This window comes from Alligator mississippiensis, chromosome 9 (assembly GCF_030867095.1).
Source record: "Alligator mississippiensis isolate rAllMis1 chromosome 9, rAllMis1, whole genome shotgun sequence".
Lineage (NCBI taxonomy): Eukaryota > Metazoa > Chordata > Crocodylia > Alligatoridae > Alligator > Alligator mississippiensis.
In genome coordinates this window covers 21,253,584-21,272,989 of record NC_081832.1, presented here as the reverse complement: position 1 = coordinate 21,272,989, position 19,406 = coordinate 21,253,584, and the positions used below count along the sequence as shown (strand labels likewise).

General features: G+C 43.4%; 1 protein-coding gene across 2 annotated transcripts in view; it reads right to left on the bottom strand.

Annotated features, from left to right (window-relative positions):
- Positions 1 to 19,406, bottom strand: part of PTPRT (protein tyrosine phosphatase receptor type T) — an 889,034-nt gene that overhangs the window by 177,123 nt on the left and 692,505 nt on the right. For both annotated transcript variants that reach the window (XM_019484632.2, XM_059733217.1), the window contains exons 10-11: positions 10,539 to 10,740; positions 318 to 420 (exon numbers count right to left, since the gene is read on the bottom strand). In XM_019484632.2, the coding sequence (XP_019340177.1) occupies positions 318 to 420; positions 10,539 to 10,740 (305 nt within the window). The remainder of the gene's footprint in view (positions 1 to 317; positions 421 to 10,538; positions 10,741 to 19,406) is intronic.

Below are 19,406 nucleotides of genomic sequence, written 5' to 3'. Positions count from 1 at the left end.
GGCCTGAAGTCCTATTAAGTAGCAGAGAGATGCTAAGATCCCATCATTTAATCCCACATATTTCAGCTCAAATATTGCAAGTGCATATGAACGGGTTGCTGCAAAGAAAATAAACAGGGCTGTAGTATCAGTAATCTCTCCCCAAGCTTAATTGTAGGATGAAAGTAAGAGAAGGCATTTGTAACATGCTGTGTTACAGGTGGCCTTCTAGTAGGAATACCTATTAATCAGCCACGTTATCAGTTGTGAAAGAGAGATTTGTGTGGGCTTGGGGGAGGGTAAGAAAAGCAAAGAAAGTAAGAGAGGAAACAACTTACCTGACAGGTGCTCCACGGGAATGAGCAGGCTTCAGCATGACCGTGATGGTAGTGTCAGTTTCATTCAAGGGCGAGTCTGTATCATACTCAGGCATTGATGGTGCTATGGCAGAACAGACAGCAATAGATAAGCTATCTACTAGTTACTGACTCTGGCTGAAAAGCAACAAAACTAATAATTCTTGGAGTCTGTTTAGCATCTCTCAGCTGAGATGTCAAGATACTTTAAAAATTACACCTAGGTTGTTTTTAAAGAATTAAGGGACTTGGACATTCATTTTCCTTAAAAAATAATGGCAGCTGGACATCCAAATCGCCAGTGTAAATTCAAAAATAAAACAAACCAAACTATGAAAAAACTATTGGCATATTAATTATCTAAGCCTCACTGACCCTATGACATTAGCACCAGTTTCTCCATTACACAAATAGAAAGCACAGCCACCCGGAGATTAAGTGATTTGGTTTAAAGTCATGTAGGCTTCATATAAACATTACAGCAAGAAGTTCAGGGGCTTAGATTGGGTTAAAAATGCCCCCCCCCCCCCCCCCCCCACACACACCCACACCTAACTCAGTAATTAGTTAGGTTCCGGGTACCTGATCTGAGGTACAATGGGAGAGGGGGAGGGGTCAGCAGGATGGGGAGGGTTAGTGATGGGCTGTTTTTAACCAGCCCCCTCCCCAGACAAAACCTGCCCTCAGTGAACCAACCTCCTGATCCTGCCTGCCCCTCCTCCCCACCCTGACTTACTTCCATTGGCTCATGGCACTGGTGAATGCTGGTAAACCTGGCACCAGAAGTAGCTTGTGGGGTCAGGGGGTTTGGGCGGTTTTGAGAGGACAGGTTGGCCCAAGGAGCAGGTTGTCCAGCTGCGGGTGGAGGGAAGGGCCCAAGGGGCTAAAAACAGCCCTGTGCCAGGGTGGGAGGAGCAGAAGTGCATCCCCAGGGCTGGGGCCAGCAGCTGGACTTTCCCAGACAGACGGCTGCACTCCAAACATGTACATTCATTCTTTTAGATTCCTCTGCCTGTACTTAATCTAACTTAGTGTACCTCTGAGATACAGTTAGATTAGATCAAGCTGGCCATTTTTTGACCCACCTAACCTTCCTGCATCTTCTATACCATTCACAGATTGTCTGAACTACGGATTTAAGTGTTAGGTCCACATATGAGTGAACTAAGTTAGATCAGGTGGCCATTTTCAATGCAATCTAACCCCCCCCCCCAATCTTCCTGAATGTCTGTACATACCCAGAGTGAGTTAGTGGCAGAGCTAAGAATAAAAACCAGGAATCCTTATTCCCATTCTCTAGAAGTTACCAGTAATTTATATTTTTCTATATTTGAACTACAGCATGTACTATATGGATCTGAGCTACACAGCTCCTTCACAAGTTGGAAACTACATGGTAAAACAGAATAGATTTCACAGAAAGGGCAGAGAATTAGCAGGGTCATTTCAACATTCATATCCATAGTATTGTGCCTTATTTCTTTGTATTTAAAAAAACCCATAAAGGCAATATAGAAAACCCTGCAAAAAATTACTTTTGGAAAGAATGTCACTCATGCACAAGCACAACACCATCTGCATTTCTTTGGAGGGGGAGAAGGGGTTCCTACCCTATTATGCTGTTCTGGGGCATTTAAGGAAAATGAGATGCATCTTCTTATGAGTTAATTTTTCTACTACTACTTTCTCTCTGCTACTTCTCTCCCGCTTTCTGTGAACCAAGACCTTATATTGGTGGAGAGCCTTGTGTGTCCCAATGATCCCCAGAACTATGTCACTTGAGTCTCACGTTCCTGGCGGGTCGGACCTAACAGGAGATTTCAGACAAACCACAGTCCAACCCCAAGTATTCAATGACAGATGTCAGGATCTCAACAGCTATAAGGCAGAAGAAGGATAAAGCAAGATGCAGGTCTCCTGTCATCTAAGGTTCTCCCTTGCACTGGGTTCAAATCTCCACCATGGCAAGATCATATGGCTGCTGTTTCCATGCACCAGCTTCCTCTCGTTAAACCAAGTCACACACAGGCTTCTATCACAGGAAACAACATGCTCCCCTGTACCAAACTCCTGTGGCAATGGACAAGTGGTGATGGAGATAGGATTAGTAAATCCAGCAGTCTCCAGCTATGAGTCTGCATACAGGTGGTAGTAGCCCAGTGGTTGTCTTGCACACGGGCTGAGAAGGGTGCAATTTGGCAGATATTACCATGACTTAGCTGTCCTATTCAGGATCCTTTATGCTCTCCCGACATGGGAAAGGGCCTAGAAAAGGTGCCTTAAACCTAGGCTGTCTTACCTGCTACTGGCTGGATAACTGTATCAAATGGAATCATGCTCTCTGTACTCAAAAACATCATAATAAAACAAAGATTTTCACAATGTTTGCACCTTTATGGATAATTAAAATGAATAATCAGAAAGAAGAACTACCATGGTCTACAGGGAACTAGTGAGATACAGCATCAATACTGCAGATCTGAGTGAGACAAGGCGATAGGATGAGGGTCAGCTGAGGGAAGATGGTGGAGGCTACATGTTGTTCTTGTAGGAGAAACTGGACCAGGACAGACATGTTCACAGTGTCAACTTTACCATCATGAATTGGCTCATCAGTCAACTTACCAACCTCCCTGTGGGTATTAACAACATCTTTTCATCCTCTGTCTTAAGATCAGAAACAACCAGTATGTCACTGTTATCAGTATGTATGCCCCAACACTTGATGCTGTTGATGTCAAAGAACAGTTCTATTCCAACCTTGACCATGTTCTGACTAACAACTGCAAGGAGGACAAGATCATGTCCTTGGTATTTTCATTGCCAAAGTTGGACATCACCTAGAACTCTGGAGTGGCACCACTGAGAAGAAAAGAGTAGGGAAAGCCAAATCCAATGGCATCCTTGCCCTGAGCAAACGTGTGGAGTATAGTCTTATCATCACAAACACCATTTTCAGATACAGAGACAAATATAGACATCTGGAGACACCTTCACTCTAAGCACTGGCATTGCCTTGACTATGTTATTGTTAAAGCCCATAATCAAATGGATGTTTGTATCATGTGAGCCATGTGAGGAAGCATGAGTGAGGAACCACTGGTGCCTCATGAATTTGGGGAGACGGCACCCGCAGAAGCCGCTGATGGTGGCAGCCCTGTCAGGGGGGGCACCAGCCTTACCAACAGCAGTGTCAGCCATCAGAGGGGCACTGCCCCATCAGGGGAGGCACGTGTACCCCATACCAGTTGCCTATTTGAGGATCCAATGACTACTGGACAGATAAAAATCTTGTCTGAGCCATTATGAACATTCATTTCAGAGCATTATTGCTCTGAAACACTGAAAAAAGCTAAAAGCAATGTGAAGAACACTCAATACCAAATCGCTTCAAGATCTTGAGGTCTGTAATGATGTCTAATAGTGTCCCTGTGGAAAGTTGTCTTCCCTGTCCCCAAGCAAAGGCAACACTAAGGAACATTGAGGAGTTTAAAACTGCCATCCATATGGCTGATGCTCAATCCATTGGCTATACCACACATTGACACCAAAACTGAGATCCTTGACCAGGAGTAAAGGGCTCATTCTGCTTGGCAAGATGACACCATTTCAGCAGAAGATGACTCATCAGCTCCTCAAAGTTAAAGCTTAAAGGACGATCCAGGAAATCAAAAATCAGTGGTCACAAGATAAAGTCAAAGAGATCTAGCTCTTTGCTGACAAACATGGAAACTATAGGCCCGTGGAAACTATAGGCCCGTGAGTCTTACCTCAGTCCTGGGGAAGCTTTTTGAAAGAATTATTCTGGCACATGTCCAGGAAGGGCCAGCAGGGGAGGTTATGCTCAGGGGCAACCAGCATGGGTTCATTAGGGGCAGGTCTCCTCAAGCCAACCTGGTGGCCTTCTATGACCAGGTCACCAAGTCCTTGGATGCAGGTGTCACAGTGGATATAGTCTTTCTGGACTTCAGGAAGGCCTTCAACACGGTCTCTCACCCCATTCTCAGTAAGAAACTAGGAAGCAGTGGTGTTGATGCCTACACGGTCAGATGGGTCACTAACTGGCTGGAGGGCCACACCCAGAGGGTGGTGGTGGACGGGTCTTATTCGACCTGGAGGGATGTGGGCAGTGGGGTTCCCCAGGGCTTGGTCCTCAGGCCCACACTATTCAACAACTTCATCGGCGACTTGGGCAAGGGGGTAGAAAGCACTCTGTTCAAAGTCACAGATGACACTAAGATGTGGGGTGAAGTGGGTATGCTAGTAGGAAGGAACATGCTACAAATGGATCTAGACAGGTTACAGGGGTGGGACGATGAGAACAGGATGGGGTTCAACACTGACAAGCGCAGGGTAATGCACCTGGGGAGGAAGAACCAGCAGCACACTTACAGGCTGGGGAACTCCCTTTTTGCCAGTGTCGAGACAGAAAAGGATCTTGGAGTCATCATTGATGCCACAATGAACATGGGCCGACAAAGTGGGGACGCAGTCAGGAAGGCCAACCATACCTTGTTGTGCAGCCACAGTCTCATCTCAAGCAGATCCAAGGAGGTGATCCTCCCCCTCTATGCGACACTGGTCAGGCTGCAGCTGGAGTATTGCATCCAGTTCTGAGCACCACACTTCAGGAGGTATGTGGCCAATATAGAGAGGGTCCAAAGGAGGGGCACCCGCATGATCAGGGGGCAGCAGGGCAGGTCCTATGAGGATAGGCTGAGGGACCTGAACTTGTTCAGCCTCCAAAAGAGAAGGCCGAGAGGGGATCTAGTGGCAGTCTACAAACTAGTCAAGGGGGACCAGCAGGCATTGGGAGAGTCCCTGTTCCCCTGAGCACTCCCGGGAGTTACAAGAAACAATGGACACAAGCTAGTGGAGGGTAGTTTCAGGCTAGACATTAGGAGGCGCTATTTCACTGTCAGGGCGGCTAGGACCTGGAACCAACTTCCAAAAGAAGTGGTGCTGGCTCCTACCCTGGGGGTCTTTAAAAAAAGGCTGGATGAACATCTGGCTGGGGTCATTTGACCCCAGTACTCTTTCCTGCCATGGCAGGGGGTCGGACTAGATGATCTCCTCAGGTCCCCTCTGACCCTGCCAACTATGAAACATGACATGCATAGCTTTTTCCACGCAACAAAAGCAATCTATGGCCTATCTTCCCACAGTCCTATGTCCCTGCAATCGCAGGATGGCTCAACACCCCTCAAGGACAATGGATCTGTCTAAGCTAGATGGAAAGACCACTTTGAGGCACTCCTGAACTGTGACTCTACTGTGGTGGATATCATCATCGAATCTATCCCCCAACACTCTGAAAGGGGATCTCCTCACCAACCCTTCTATCCTAGAAGAAGTCTGATGTGCCATCAAGGAAACCAAGAACAACAAGACTACTGGACTGGATGGCATACCTGCTGAAATCTACAAGGTTGGCAGCAAGGAACTGGTACTGAGACTCCACAAATTTATTCTGTGAATTTGGAACAGTGAAGAAATCCCTGGAGACCTGAGGAATGCCAACATCATGACTATCTTCTAGAAAGGAGATAGGTCTGTGTGTGGGAACTAGAGGTATTTCCCCCTTTTCCACAAGAAGGTAAATCATCTCGCATATCCTTCTGAACTGTCTTCTACCTCTTGGTAAAGTAGTCCTACCAGAATATCAGTATGGTTTCAGATCAACTCGTGGGGCAATTGACATGATCTCTGTTGCCCATCAGATCCAAGAAAAGTGTTGGGAATAACTTCAGAACCTGTATATAGTCTTTATTGACCCTTACTAAGGATTTTGATTCCTTCATTTGCATAGCCCTGTGAAAAGTACTGATCATATTTAGATGTTCTGAAAAGTACATCAAGGTCCTGACATTTCTCTATGACCAGATGACTATGACCATTATTTGTAGCAGATTGGAGATAGATCCCTTTGTCATCCAAACTGGGGTCAAGCAAGGATGCATCAATGACCCAACACTGTTCTTCATTTATTCGACAGTCATCCTGGTTCTCATAATGACCACCTTCCTTCCAGAACTGACACTGAAATTCACACAGATGGAGGGCTATTCAATATGGGATGTTTTTGCTCAAAGACCAAAGTACTCAAAACAACTATTCTTGACCTTCAACTTATTGATGACTGCACTATTCTTGTGCATGCTGAGGAAAACCTTCAGGCTGCACCGGATCTCTTTGGAAAAGCTACCAAACTTCGGGCCTCCATCTCAACATTGAAAAAGCTGAAGTGCTTTATCAGTCTGCCTCAGGTCATGGAAGTGATCCCCCCAGCTCCAAACTGCTATAAAGGAAAAGACCCTAGAGTTGGTTGAACACTTCCCCAACCTTAGGGGGGCACCTCTCTCCAAGAGTGAACATTGATGAAGAGATTGAGCACAGTGTGCAAGTGCCTCCTTTGGGGAATTGCTTCAGAAAGACACCAAGATCCATGTCTATAATGCTGCCATCATCCCTACTCTCCTCTATGGATGTGAAATGTAGGTGATCTATCATCATCATCTCTAGAGCCTGGAGAGGCATCACCATCAATGCCTCAAGAAAATCCACACCAAATGGGAAGATCAGCACACAAATACCAGCATCCTTGCTGTAGTCAATGTTAACAGCAATGCGCCAGTGATCGTGAAGCACCAACTTCACTGGACTACACATTGTATGTGAATGCCTGACACGCAACTCCCAAAACAAATGTTCTACTCCCAGCTTAGTAGCAGCCTGAGGTCTCATGACATGCCAGCATGCAGGAGGCATGTGGCATTGTGCCACTCCTGGAGCAGCGGCAGCAGGGTGCAGATCCACAGCGGGGTCCACAGTGGCAGTCACTTCTACCCCACACACAGATCTGGGGAGCACATGCCCCCTGTGCCTGCCCCAGGGGGTGCTCACAGAGGCAGGGACCCCCCACATACCCCAGATGAGCTGCTTGGGCTCCAAGCATCCCATGACCCACCACAGCACCCTATACACTCCCCACTGCAGATCTGCACCCCCCCCACCTTCCCATCCACACATTTACCTGCTGGGTGCTGCTCTACACAGAGGCAGGTCAGGCCGAGTTCCTGGCTGCCTGCAGGCTCCGCCTGCTCATCTCTGTCTCTCCACGCCCCTTCCCCCTGTTGCAGCCACCCAGAGCCTGAGCCTGGGCTGCCTGGATTTGAGGGGGGCTAAGCCCTGTTAGCCCTGGCCTTCCGCTGCCTATGGTACTACTTAGTATGCATCGGAGCAGACTCGATTAATCAAGTCTGCAGCAAGTCTGCTGGAGTGTGCTAATTAGCACACTCCAGTAGCCTCCGTGCCATGTGTAATCAGTGTCCCCACACTTCACAATGGCAGCGGGGGAGATTTAACTAAAGCTTATCAAATGAACTTCAGTTAAAGCACCCCCACTACCATTTTGAAGCACAGGATGTTGAATACATGTGACGCTCCGGGCTCTTTAATTAGAGTGGCTCTCAGAGCCGTTCTAATTAAAGCATCCTAAAGCACCCCCCCGCCCCCCCATTCCAGACCATGTGTTTAGACTCCCTTTAAGTAAAAAGAATGTGGGAAGATTATGCACAAAAAATGTTATACAAATAGCATAGCTTTATTCAGTGCTGCTGTAACTCAGAAAAGTAACTCAAAACTTCATTGCAGGAGGTCCCATACCTAAACTCTCCCAGTGACTATCAGATCAGGTAATCCTGTTTACAAGTCTAAGAAACTGAAAAAAGTGTCAGAAAAACGGTTTCTGGTACTCAATCTGCCACTGAATAGCTGTACACCCTTGTGCAAGGTATTTTTTTATGCCTTGGCTTTCTCATTAATAAAAACTAATGAGGTGACAGGGGTTGTGAGTTCTCATACAACCTATAAACTACTTTATATCAGGGAAATAATAATTATTACTATTACAAATGTCACCTATATTATTTTAATTTGTAATCCAGAGTTTTCCAGAGATGCCAACCAGTGATTGATTGTACAGCATCTAGCATATACATAATAAAGCCTGTTCCTGCCGCAAATACTTCAATATCACTTAAAGACAACACATACATAACAAATGAGTAAAACCAATTATATCCTGTGGAGGGATTAAGAAAGAGAATTACGGTTGATTCAGAGTAATCAATATTTTCATTAGTTACCATGAACCAAACACTGGACATACAAGCTTTTTCTTCTATTTAAGATTAAACATCTGTGTGCTATCTCAGCAAAAATTAGCCTTTTAATGGTGCCCACTCTAAAATAAAATAATTACTACATAGCTCAAGCTACATCAGCCCTGCTGATATAGGGCTTAAATTGGCTCCCCTCAGTGCTATTTTACTACCAACTTCAGTGGGAGCAGAGCTGGGCCCCTACTTATGAAATACACATATACAAATTCAAGTTCCACCAAGATGCACCTTAGCATTAAAAAGGCATTGCATATTTCATCAGAAATATGATAGTTATTAAACCCCAACACAAAAATACTTTTCCTCCCACTGTTTCTTGGGCATTGGTCGTAATTCAACCTTAATTTAAGTTAGAAGTAAAAAAGTGACCATGCAATGAGATGATCTAATTTTGGGACTATGTCATTGTCTGCAGGAAATCCCTGGACATGCTTATTGAGAAGACAAACTGAGCTGAGCATTTACACAGACTAGTAACTGTGTGGGCTGCTTTCTAATATAATTTAAGTGTTCACTGAAGACTAAAACAAAAGCAAGTAGAATCAGAAAGGAGGGGGTGAAGTGTTATCGTTATAGAGTTATTTTATTTTGCTGTAGCTGCAACAAGCATGTAAAACAACAATGAGCCCACACAGAAGGTAACAGTCTCTGTAGATGCTGCTTGCTGTTATTCTAGCTCAACTGACAGAGGTCTTAGCTATTGTTCTCAATGTCAAAGACAGAAGTCTAAGTGATAACGAGTGGAAAAAAGTTTAGAGTTTCCTTTCTTGATGTTTACACTTTCACATACACCCAGAAACGTTGCAACTTTTTTTTATAACAAAAGACCTGTGGAAGTAATGCATTGTCATGTACTATTTCTTATGACTGGCAACTATGATTGCAAGTATTGCTACTGCCTCAACACATCTACACAATAAGGGGCCATATTCCACCTATTGGGCATAGAAAATGGACTTAGCTAACTAAATATGATTCTATTCTACCCCACTGAAGTCCTGAAAACTTATTAATGCATCCACTTTTGTAAATCACTCAACTTACCCTTAAACTTAAGTCACAAAAAAGACACAAGGAAGAGGAAGACCCACCCACTTTTTTTTTTTTGTATTGCCTGTTTTTCAGTGACTTAAGCATGGTTGGAATAGAATCATACTCAAGTGTCAGTGTTCACCTAGACATGTAACAGGTGGAATAGAATCTGACCCTAAGTTTTCATACTCAAGATTTGTATTATACTTTCCTACAAATCTATGTTTGTGTTTTACTGAATAAAATGAGGAGGATGGGTAAACAGAAATTCCTAAAATGTTATGTTTTTAAAGTTCTGGGGAAGAAACAGGGTAAGTATGCCATCTCAGTGTTGTCATATTTAGAAATCTATTCATAGGTCCATCTCAGTGCTTTGTTCTTCTCCAGTCCCTTCCTTTCCCTCTTCTTATGTTCATCTAGTATATGTCTTCTCTGCTTTTCTGTAATCACAAGAGCCTTCTCTTTTCATCTCCTATTCACTTTAACCACATTCTTGTACTTGGCTGTCTCAGACTGTATTTTCTCCAGCCTTATTTATAAAATAATACTGCCTTTCCCTATTGTGCTCTCCCTCTCATATTAAGTCAGTAACTCTACTTCCAACATGGAGGTATTTTGAAGATAAGGGCATATTTTTAAAGGAGAGTCCTAAACCAGACACCGTGCCACTCACACTTGTGGGGCAAACAATTTCAAGGGCCAAATGATGTAATCTAACACATTAATTACATCTGTAAAACAGGTATTATCCATTGCTGTCATTTGCAATCCAGTTGAACATGGATACCTGACTGGGATTGAGGCCCTTTAAAATTTTGGTCCACAGCCTTTTTATATGAAACACTGAATAAAATGTTATTCTTCTATTAATTTGTTTGCTTTGCTTCTGTAAAGGACAAAGCTGAGGCTTTGCTTCTGTAAAGGACAAAGCTGAGGTCAGTCCTCCTTTCTTCCTCCTCTTTTACCTCCTCTTCCTCCAGTGTAGTACCTGAAATTTTAGTTGCAATCCGGGTCGTGATGGGAGGTCCGAAGCCCTTCACTGTGCTGGCTTTGATGGTGAACGAATAGGTAGTCCCTGGATATAACCCTACAAAGAGGTGGTGAGTTTCATTCCTTAGTTTGAAGACCTTTCCCCTCTGGCTGGACAGGTCAGCAGTGGGATCCAGAGACCCAACAGCCTTGTATGTAATCTGAAAATGAAGAACAGGGAGAGTCAGGGTGCTAATATCAAATGAATTTCAGGAAATTCATCCCTCTCCTGCTCCCTACTGAGCTGTCTCTTTAATCTAGGGACTGAGAAAAAAGAAAGGATGTGGCCTCACTTTCATTAGTGAATGGGGTTTATATTTAGATGCTGGCAAATGTGACAATTTTTTCAAGCTTTTCCAACCACATCTCTTCTCTTGCATTACCAACAAACTAAGGCTGCAGTATAAACTGGTTTTGAGAAGTGGATGAAAGAAACATATGGGTTTTTTCCTCTGTTCTTTGGTCAACCACATAATTTTGTCGGGCAAATTAAAATTGACAGCAAAATGTGGAAATTTTTCAAGAACATTTATGATATAATTCCTTATCCTCTTCTATCCCATTATATTATGGGGGATTCATGAGGTAAAGAAGGACAAGTTTCTAATGGAGTCCTTCTTCTACTGGCTAAAGCTTTGAACAAAATCCCACTGCAGTCAACGGGAGTCTTTCTGTTGGCTCTAATGGTCTTTGGATTATACCCTAAAACAGTGGGAAACCTTGGGTAAGAAAGGAGTATTTTGTAAAACATGAAACTACTACTATGAAATCATTAAACAAATACCCTTCTCCTCCATCCTACGACTTTGAGACTGATTTTTTTTTTTATTTTTTCTGTGCTTGTCCTTGGTTTCCAGGACTTGTGGATGGTGCTTTCCCTAGTTTCCACCTCAGAGAGCTGGCAGCAGGGTACAGATACAGAGAGATATTCATGAGTATATATATTGCCAGTACTAACACACCTTTAAAGAAAGAAAAGCCGAAAGCACACCTTTGAAATTCTGCCTGAATTCCATTATGCTTACCAACGGCAACTCTATTGATATACAGACACTTGGAGGTAAAACTCATGACTTATTTACCAGCCAATCCCTTCCTTATGTTCTAAATTCAATCCAAAGGCAGCTCAATTTCAACTGAGCTGTCAATATAATATACCGTGTTCTCCTGTATCCCTCACCTTTCTTGATATTACAGGATCCTCACTTATTTGTAATGAAACACTATGAATAAATCAATGTATGTTAATATAGCAAGCCTTCAATTTTTTATGAAGGGCTTTGCAGGAATCCAATTCCTAGTCTTGCCAGAAAGAGTCTTTGAAAATTTTAAGTCACTTATTTTATGACAGGAGGAAAATGTTACATTTGGAAGAAAAAATAAATATATAATGAAAAAAAGGAGAATATAATAACAACCCAGGAAAGCCACAGAGGTTGGGTCCTACTGATACTCTGAAGATGATGTTTGAACGCAGCTATTTGGACAGAAGTAGATCATATTAAACATATGGCAGATACACAAGAGTAGGCAGGATTACAAAGAAGAAAAAGTGAATTCTACCCTGGTTCATAATAATATGGATTAGCAAAATCAAAGTTGTTCTAGTTAACCAGCATCTCAATGTTTATATCGAAAGCCCACTACTTTTACATGGAATGATGACTTTGTTTTTAAATGCTATTTACCAAAAAACCCCAAAAAACAAAAAGGCTACACAGACTCAGGTCTCAGCGCAAAGTTCTTTAAAAAAAACTATAGAGAGCTGGCAATACAATTCTTAATACACCATGAGTGGGTTGAGGGGAACATGATTACAATTGCCTTAGCAGCAATATATTTTAAAATCAGGAAGGGAAGAGGCATTTGGTTAAAAAATATCCTTACATTTTGCCATGGATGTGACAGATTAAAAACAAAAAATAGTACTCATTCAGTTTTCAGTTGTGAGTGGCAAGTGCGAGCATAATTCACTGTGTTCTGTTTGCACTATGATAATGTAGAAATAGCATCTTTAGAGTAGTCTTTGAGGGATTAGACAGATTAGAAATTTGTGAATAAAATAAAGAACTTTTCAACTCTACCTCGGTGAAAATCATGCCACTATGACTATTCAGAAGAAAATGCAAATTCAGCAACTGGTTCCAGTACAAGTCTTGGTAAACTGAACAAGTGGAGCAACTCATTTCACACGAACTATCAAGGTCTCACCAGGAGGCAGTGCCATTAGCTGAATTTACGAAGATGTACATAGAAGCATACAAATGTTTACAGTGCAGCTACCTTTGAACTGTGGATAAATAAAGGTGCCAGTCAAACCAGCAACCGCCACCAGCACTAAATTAGCTTTAGAACTGTTTTACTTTATCAACACAAAGAAGTCATCAGATCATTAAGGTGAATGAAACACTGGCAATATTTTCAAGAACAAAAAGAAAGTCATGGAGACTTACAAATCAGCTGCTGCTTGTCATAGTCTACATGCAAGATTTGAACAACATATTATGAAGTTTGGATTCTAGCTGAGATTAATCCAAATTTCAGTAGCCTTAGTAAGGAGTGATGGTGTGTTTCAGACTATTGACCCTCAGTTGGGCAAGTTAAAGTAACAAGCCCTTACAAAAAAAAAAAAAATGTTGATTCAAATCAGAAGTTGGTATTTCCCAAAGATTTCAGAGAAGTAATGCCTAGAAATGAAAGTTTTGATAAAGGGATCTCCCAAAAGAAAATGGGTAAAACAGCTTATTGTTGGTAGTATAGTAGCCTTTAAGACTGTGTCCAGACAAGCAGACATATGTGGTATGTGACACTGCAGACACGTCTGTGGCATCACACACTGCACCTGCAGGTGTTCCCCACACTGCTACTTTGCAGTGCAGGAGGGAAGGGGGTGGGATTGACCCTGGGAGATCCCGGGGTCAAAAAAACCCACACCAAAAAAAAGTAGGATGGAGCATGTGGTGGCAGGACACACCACCCAGAACTGGAGACTGGCCAGCCAGAGCCACACTCCAGCTGCCAGCCAGGCTCCCAGCTCCAGAAGTACCATAGCTGCAGCTCTCCAAGGCCCCCAGGACCCCAGGTAAGGCTGCTGGGGCCAGCAGTTGCTGGCTCCAGCCTTTGCTATCCCACCTGAGGTAACCTACCAGGTACCAAAGGACACGTGACATGGCATTCCCTGGGAAAAAGTAGCAGCAGCACAAGGTATGCTGCTACTACTTGTCCCTAGGGAAACAAATGGCCATGCTCATGTGGACAAGCTTGTCTGTCCCAAATAAGTAAGACTTCCATAGAAAAAAAAGACTGGAAGGGACCTCTCAGCTCATCAAATCCAGTCCCCTGTGACTCTTGCTAATCTTGCCCGAAAGGGTCCACAAGAACATCCAATTTGGCTCCTCACATGCCACAAATCACCTGATGAGAATAGAATCTACCTTGTGCCATAAGAAGAGAGCAGGAGAGACAAGGGCATCACACAGACAGAATTTGTGAAGTAAATTATTCTCAGATATTTCTAAATGGACCACATCCCATGCCAGAGGAAGGTAAAACGCAACAATGGTCCTTTGAGGAAAATTTCTTCCTGAGACCAGAAATGGCTACGAGTACGAGCCGGAGCATGTGAGAAAGACCCACCACCCAAGTATCTGAGGAGCTTCTCAATAAAATGTCAAGTTCTAGAGTGCAGAAGCCAATATCCCACTTCTAATTGCAGTGATTTCTAATACTTCCATTACTTATTGACAAAGCAAAAAAACAAAAAACACCCCCCACCCCCACCCTCCCATCTTGAAGTAATACATTTGAGGGGGAGAATGTTTTCTTTTTGATTGCAGCAAGTGCCCAGTAAAGCACTGTCCAGGACTGTCAAAAGTTTTGTATGTTTACATAACCAATATGGACGCCAAGTTCTTTTTCAGCACCCATTCCTCCATTCAGCCCTGCAAGGGATATCAATTTAAAGCTACACGACATGTGCTCCGATGACTTTCTCCACTAACTCCTCCATCCTATTATCTTATGTATTAATAGGGTGACCTTATGCCCTGGACAGTCCCAGATTTTGGAGGCTGTCTCAGTGTCCCATCCATTGGAGAAAATTGAAGCAAAAGACCTGAACTGGCAGAAACCCACCCACGCCTCTGGCTTGAGTCAGATGTCAGGTACGTGCAGGCAGGTTCATGCCGATCAGGGTCTTCTGCTTCAATTTTCTCCAGGGAGCCCAGCCAATTGGCTGCTGCCTGGTTCAGAGTTCACTGGACTGTGAGCAGAGTCACTTGAACAGTAGAGTTAGGGAAGAGGTTTATGCAGGGAGCTGGGGCATCAGGGCTCTGTGTGTGTGTGTGTGTGTGTGTGTGTGTGTGCGCGCGCGCGCGTTACCACAATATATATGAGAGGGAGGGGGAGCATGTTTATTTCAAGTGTATGTACCTCAGTGTTTAGTTGCCTACTATGTTTATCTTAAGTGTATGAATTCTAAATATTAACTTGTGCGTTTCCAAACTCTTAAGCCCATTGGCCTATCACCCTACCACAGTACCTCACACACAAATCTTGAGAATTCCTCATTGGCTCCTACGTGGTTTCTGGGGTACATTACATATCCTTTAAATAAACTAGCTCTTTTCTTCCCTTGGCCATAACTATTTAATTTTACATAGTATCTTTCAAGGAAAAAAAGGAACATTTGGTTTCCTTTGGATACTATACAAACAACCTAGATTATATATTCACCCATTTTTTTCCAAAAAGTTATTTGTAGATCATCAAATTGACTTAATGTATGCACAAATCTTGACGTAACAGACTCCTATGGTGATTGACTGGCATACTCACACCTCTTTTTCTTAGGATTACTCCCACAGTAAGGAAGGAAACAGCTCATATTTATTTCCATGATAAATCCAAAGTGTTTGTCATGTTACTGACATACCAGAAGCGCTGCCACTGAATTTTACACCAAGTAGAACAAGGTCAACATAGAAAGCATTTGTGAAATAAATCAATTGGTCCATTTCTTTCAAAAACAACTAGATGAACACAAAACACCACGTGAAAGAAAAGTGTGGCTCCCCCTCTTCAAAATTTAGTCTGAATAAGAAAAATGCCTAATGATGTAACCAGTGAGACTATAGAAAAGTCTCAAAAGGAAAAATGAGTTCTATTTCAGGAGTCATTTAAAAATGCACTGTCACATACCTAGAGAAGAATCACAATGATTTCAGGATAACACATGAACACTGAAAAAATAATTGTCCCTCTAATTTGTAAGCCGAGTACTGTCTTGTTCAAAGTGTCAAACTATCTTACTATGACTCAAACATGGAACACTGATTTAGAAAACACAGTGTTCTGATTACTATTCTCAATCACTGATTTGATTATCTAAATAATAGAATATAAAAATGAAATAATTTAATAACATACTTATATTATTGTGTATTTTGACATGTCATGATGTTGTGCAGTAGTACCATTTATGCAACAAAGTAACATAAAAAAAACAGTTAACTGAAATTAAAATAAAATTCTAAGCATGAGGCAAAATTTCAGAATTTTTCCAAAACAACTCCTCATTTAAAGGAAAAATTGAAAAAAGAAAACAATATTTTCACTATAATCTGGAATGAAAACAGTTCAGAACATCCATCTCAGGGTGTTCAGTAATATTCTGAAAAGTTTCAGTGATCTCAATGTTCTCTCTACACCAGACAGTGGTGTGATCCAGAATAAATCTTTACTACCACAAGAGTTTTTGGTGGCAGTGCAAAGACTAAAGAGTGGCTACTAGATGGTGGTCCCAGGTAAAGACTCCCCCACTGTGGTTCCAACCACAATTGTTACCAGTTCATTCACAAATACAATATAGTAAAGGGGAACATAAATTAAATCTACATTTTCCTCAGAATCAATTTATCTGAGATAATTCATTGATTCATAAAGCAACATTAAGTATTAGAATTGGAATAATAGGAAGGTTAAAAACCAGCTGGAATAAGAAAGTAACAGTCATGCTCCCAGGACAGGAGGAGGTATGGGCTACTGAGTCAAATCTGACTGGATGAGAAATTTATTTTGGAGACAGTAAGGCAAATCCACGCTCCAGTCAGTTTAGCTTATGGCTAAGCTGTGCACAATAGGGCTACACTCAGTCCAAGTCCTTCACGTGTACATAATTCACACCATCAGGAACCAGTTCAACAGCACATGTTCAGCCCCTCAGGAAAAAGATGCCAACATCAAAGTATGTTTGCTTGTCTCGTTTGCAAATGTCCAATGACACTGTCAGTGTGTTAGATTTTACGACACTCATTTTTAAAGGACAGTGTAAAGATGTGCTAGAGTGAGCAGATGTTTCCCTTCCCTACTAGTTCAGTGGCACAATACAACTTTCCAGTCTACTTAACCTCAGTTAAATGTCTTCCTCTCCAATTAAACAGAAATAATAGCCTGGATTTTTTCCTCCCCCAGCCCCCATTCTCCGTAAGAGCTTGTAATATATTAAACACAACTGCACCAGAATTGCAAGCTTTACAGAGTCTCAAGTCAAGTAAGGACCTTTTTAATACACGCACACATGCACAAAATCAGATTACTATGGTAAAGAAGGGTCTGAATAAACACCTGGGATCTATTTAGCTTCAAATTTTGGTTAAGTTCAGATCCAAAACTTGATTTTATCAGTAATTCTTATTTCCATAATACACTGAAACATTCCTTCAACTTGAACTTTGGCCAAGTTCTGATCTGTTTTTTTCTGGCTCACAACCAAGTCTGATTAACAGTCAGCTGTTTCAGAGCTTAACAAGGGTTGACCTTGTTCACTAGAGGCCTACGTTGTTCCATTGCTAGCAACACCTGTACCTCTGACCTTTTTCCATTCATTGCATGTCCTCCCTTGAGGTACAAAAATCTCTTGCCTTCACCTGTTCTGCAGTGGAATCTCATCCCATTCCTCAACCAAATTCTGAATGCAATGCCACCCTGTGCACCAACACTGATAACTAAGCAGGTCCAATGGGACTGAGTGACCTGTCTGACTTCCCCTTACAATATTACAAGCAACTCCCATGTCCTCCACAGGGCCAAGGTTAACTCATCACTTCCATAGAAAGTGAACTCGTTAGTAAATGTCACCAGTTCTGCAAAAACTTCATAAAGATGGAGAAAAATCATACAGAATAGGGCTGTGCAAAGCTTCAGGTGCTGATTTGATTCAGAGGAGATTTGGCCCGATTCAGTGGCCGAATCCCCAAAGCTGAATTGAATCAAGGGACCAATAAAAAGGTCCAAATCAATTCAAAGCTCCCCAAAGAACAGAAAGGATTCAGAGCACTTTGATGGTTCGGGCAGTCCCCAGTGGCTGCAGCAGGGAGCTGGAGCCGGGTGGGGGGCTGGTAAGTAGGGAGTGGGGGATGGGGGGGATGGAGAAGTGGGGATGGGACTATAGCAGGGCCCCTGCCAGGCCCCATCCCCTGCTTGCTCCCCCAGCCCCCTGATCCCTGCCCACTCCCCAAGCCCCCGCATGGTTGCCCTGCCCACCCCAGCTCCTGGTGCTTTAAAAAACAAACCACTCACTGGGTGCTGCCAGGTGGGGGTGGGCAATCCTTGCTGTCCCCCACTGCCCCACACTGCATGGAGGGCTCTGCATGAGCTCCCTGCCCCCTGCCCCCGCTGTCCCAGCCCCCCACCATGGCTGCCCTGCCCACCCCAGCTCTGGCCCTTTAAGGAAAAAAAAAAACCCTAACCCCCCCCCCCGGGGACTCGCTAGCTCCTGCAGAGGCCTCAGGGCTTAAGGGGGCTCATGGAAGAGCCTCCCATGTGGCACAGGGCGGGGGGGGCAGCGGGGATCACCCGGGGGAGGTTCTTAAAGGGCCATAGCTGGGGCAGGCAAGGCAGCCACGGGGAGGCTGGGGGAGGGGGGGCGCAGGGCCCCCCACGCAGCATGGGAAAGTGTGGGGCAGTGGGGATTGCCTCCTGCCTGGCAGCACCTGGTGAGTAGGGGGCTTTTTTCTATAAAGTGCTGGGACCAGAGGCAGGTGGAACAGCCATTGCCGGGGCTGGGAGAGCGGGTAGGGGATTGGCCCGTGTGATTTGGCGATTCAGCAGCAGCCAAATCTCCAAATCAGATTCGGCCAAATTGATTCATGACAGTGATTCGAATCACTGAATCGAATCACTGAATCGAATCACTGTCCTCCGAATCGGCTGAATACGAATCTGAAGCGAATACTAGCCACTTTGCACAGGCCTAATACAGAACTAGTAACTGAACTAGGAATCATGAGTTCCCACACTGACCCTTATTTAAAAACAAATCTCAATTTCCCAATTACCTTTCAGAGAATGTGTGTGTCCTGTGTGCAAAGTTTTTGACTCCACACTTCAAAAAGAATATTTTTAAATTGACATGTGTTAATGGCTGCTTTCAATCATGTCTTGGGAATGTCTATATCTTAGGGCACTTACACAAGTTACATTTTTGCATGATCAGGCCCCTGAAAATTCTCTACACTTGTGAAATAACACATGTGCATGGCTGCAGAGTACTTTTAAAATGGCCCATCCTGTGAAAAATAAACCTCATATGAAATCAGGTATTAGATGAAGGCGCTATAGAACAGAGCACCTTAGGGAACTTGTGTTCCCTCAAGGGTTATTTTTTTACTCTTTATGAAAAAAATGTCAGTGGTGGAGGGAGGGCAAAGTCATAGATTCATAGATCATAGATGTAGGGTCGGAAGGGACCTAAGTAGATCATCAAGTCCAACCCCCTGCCATGGGCAGGAGAGAATACTGGGCTCATATGACCCCAGCTAGGTAATTG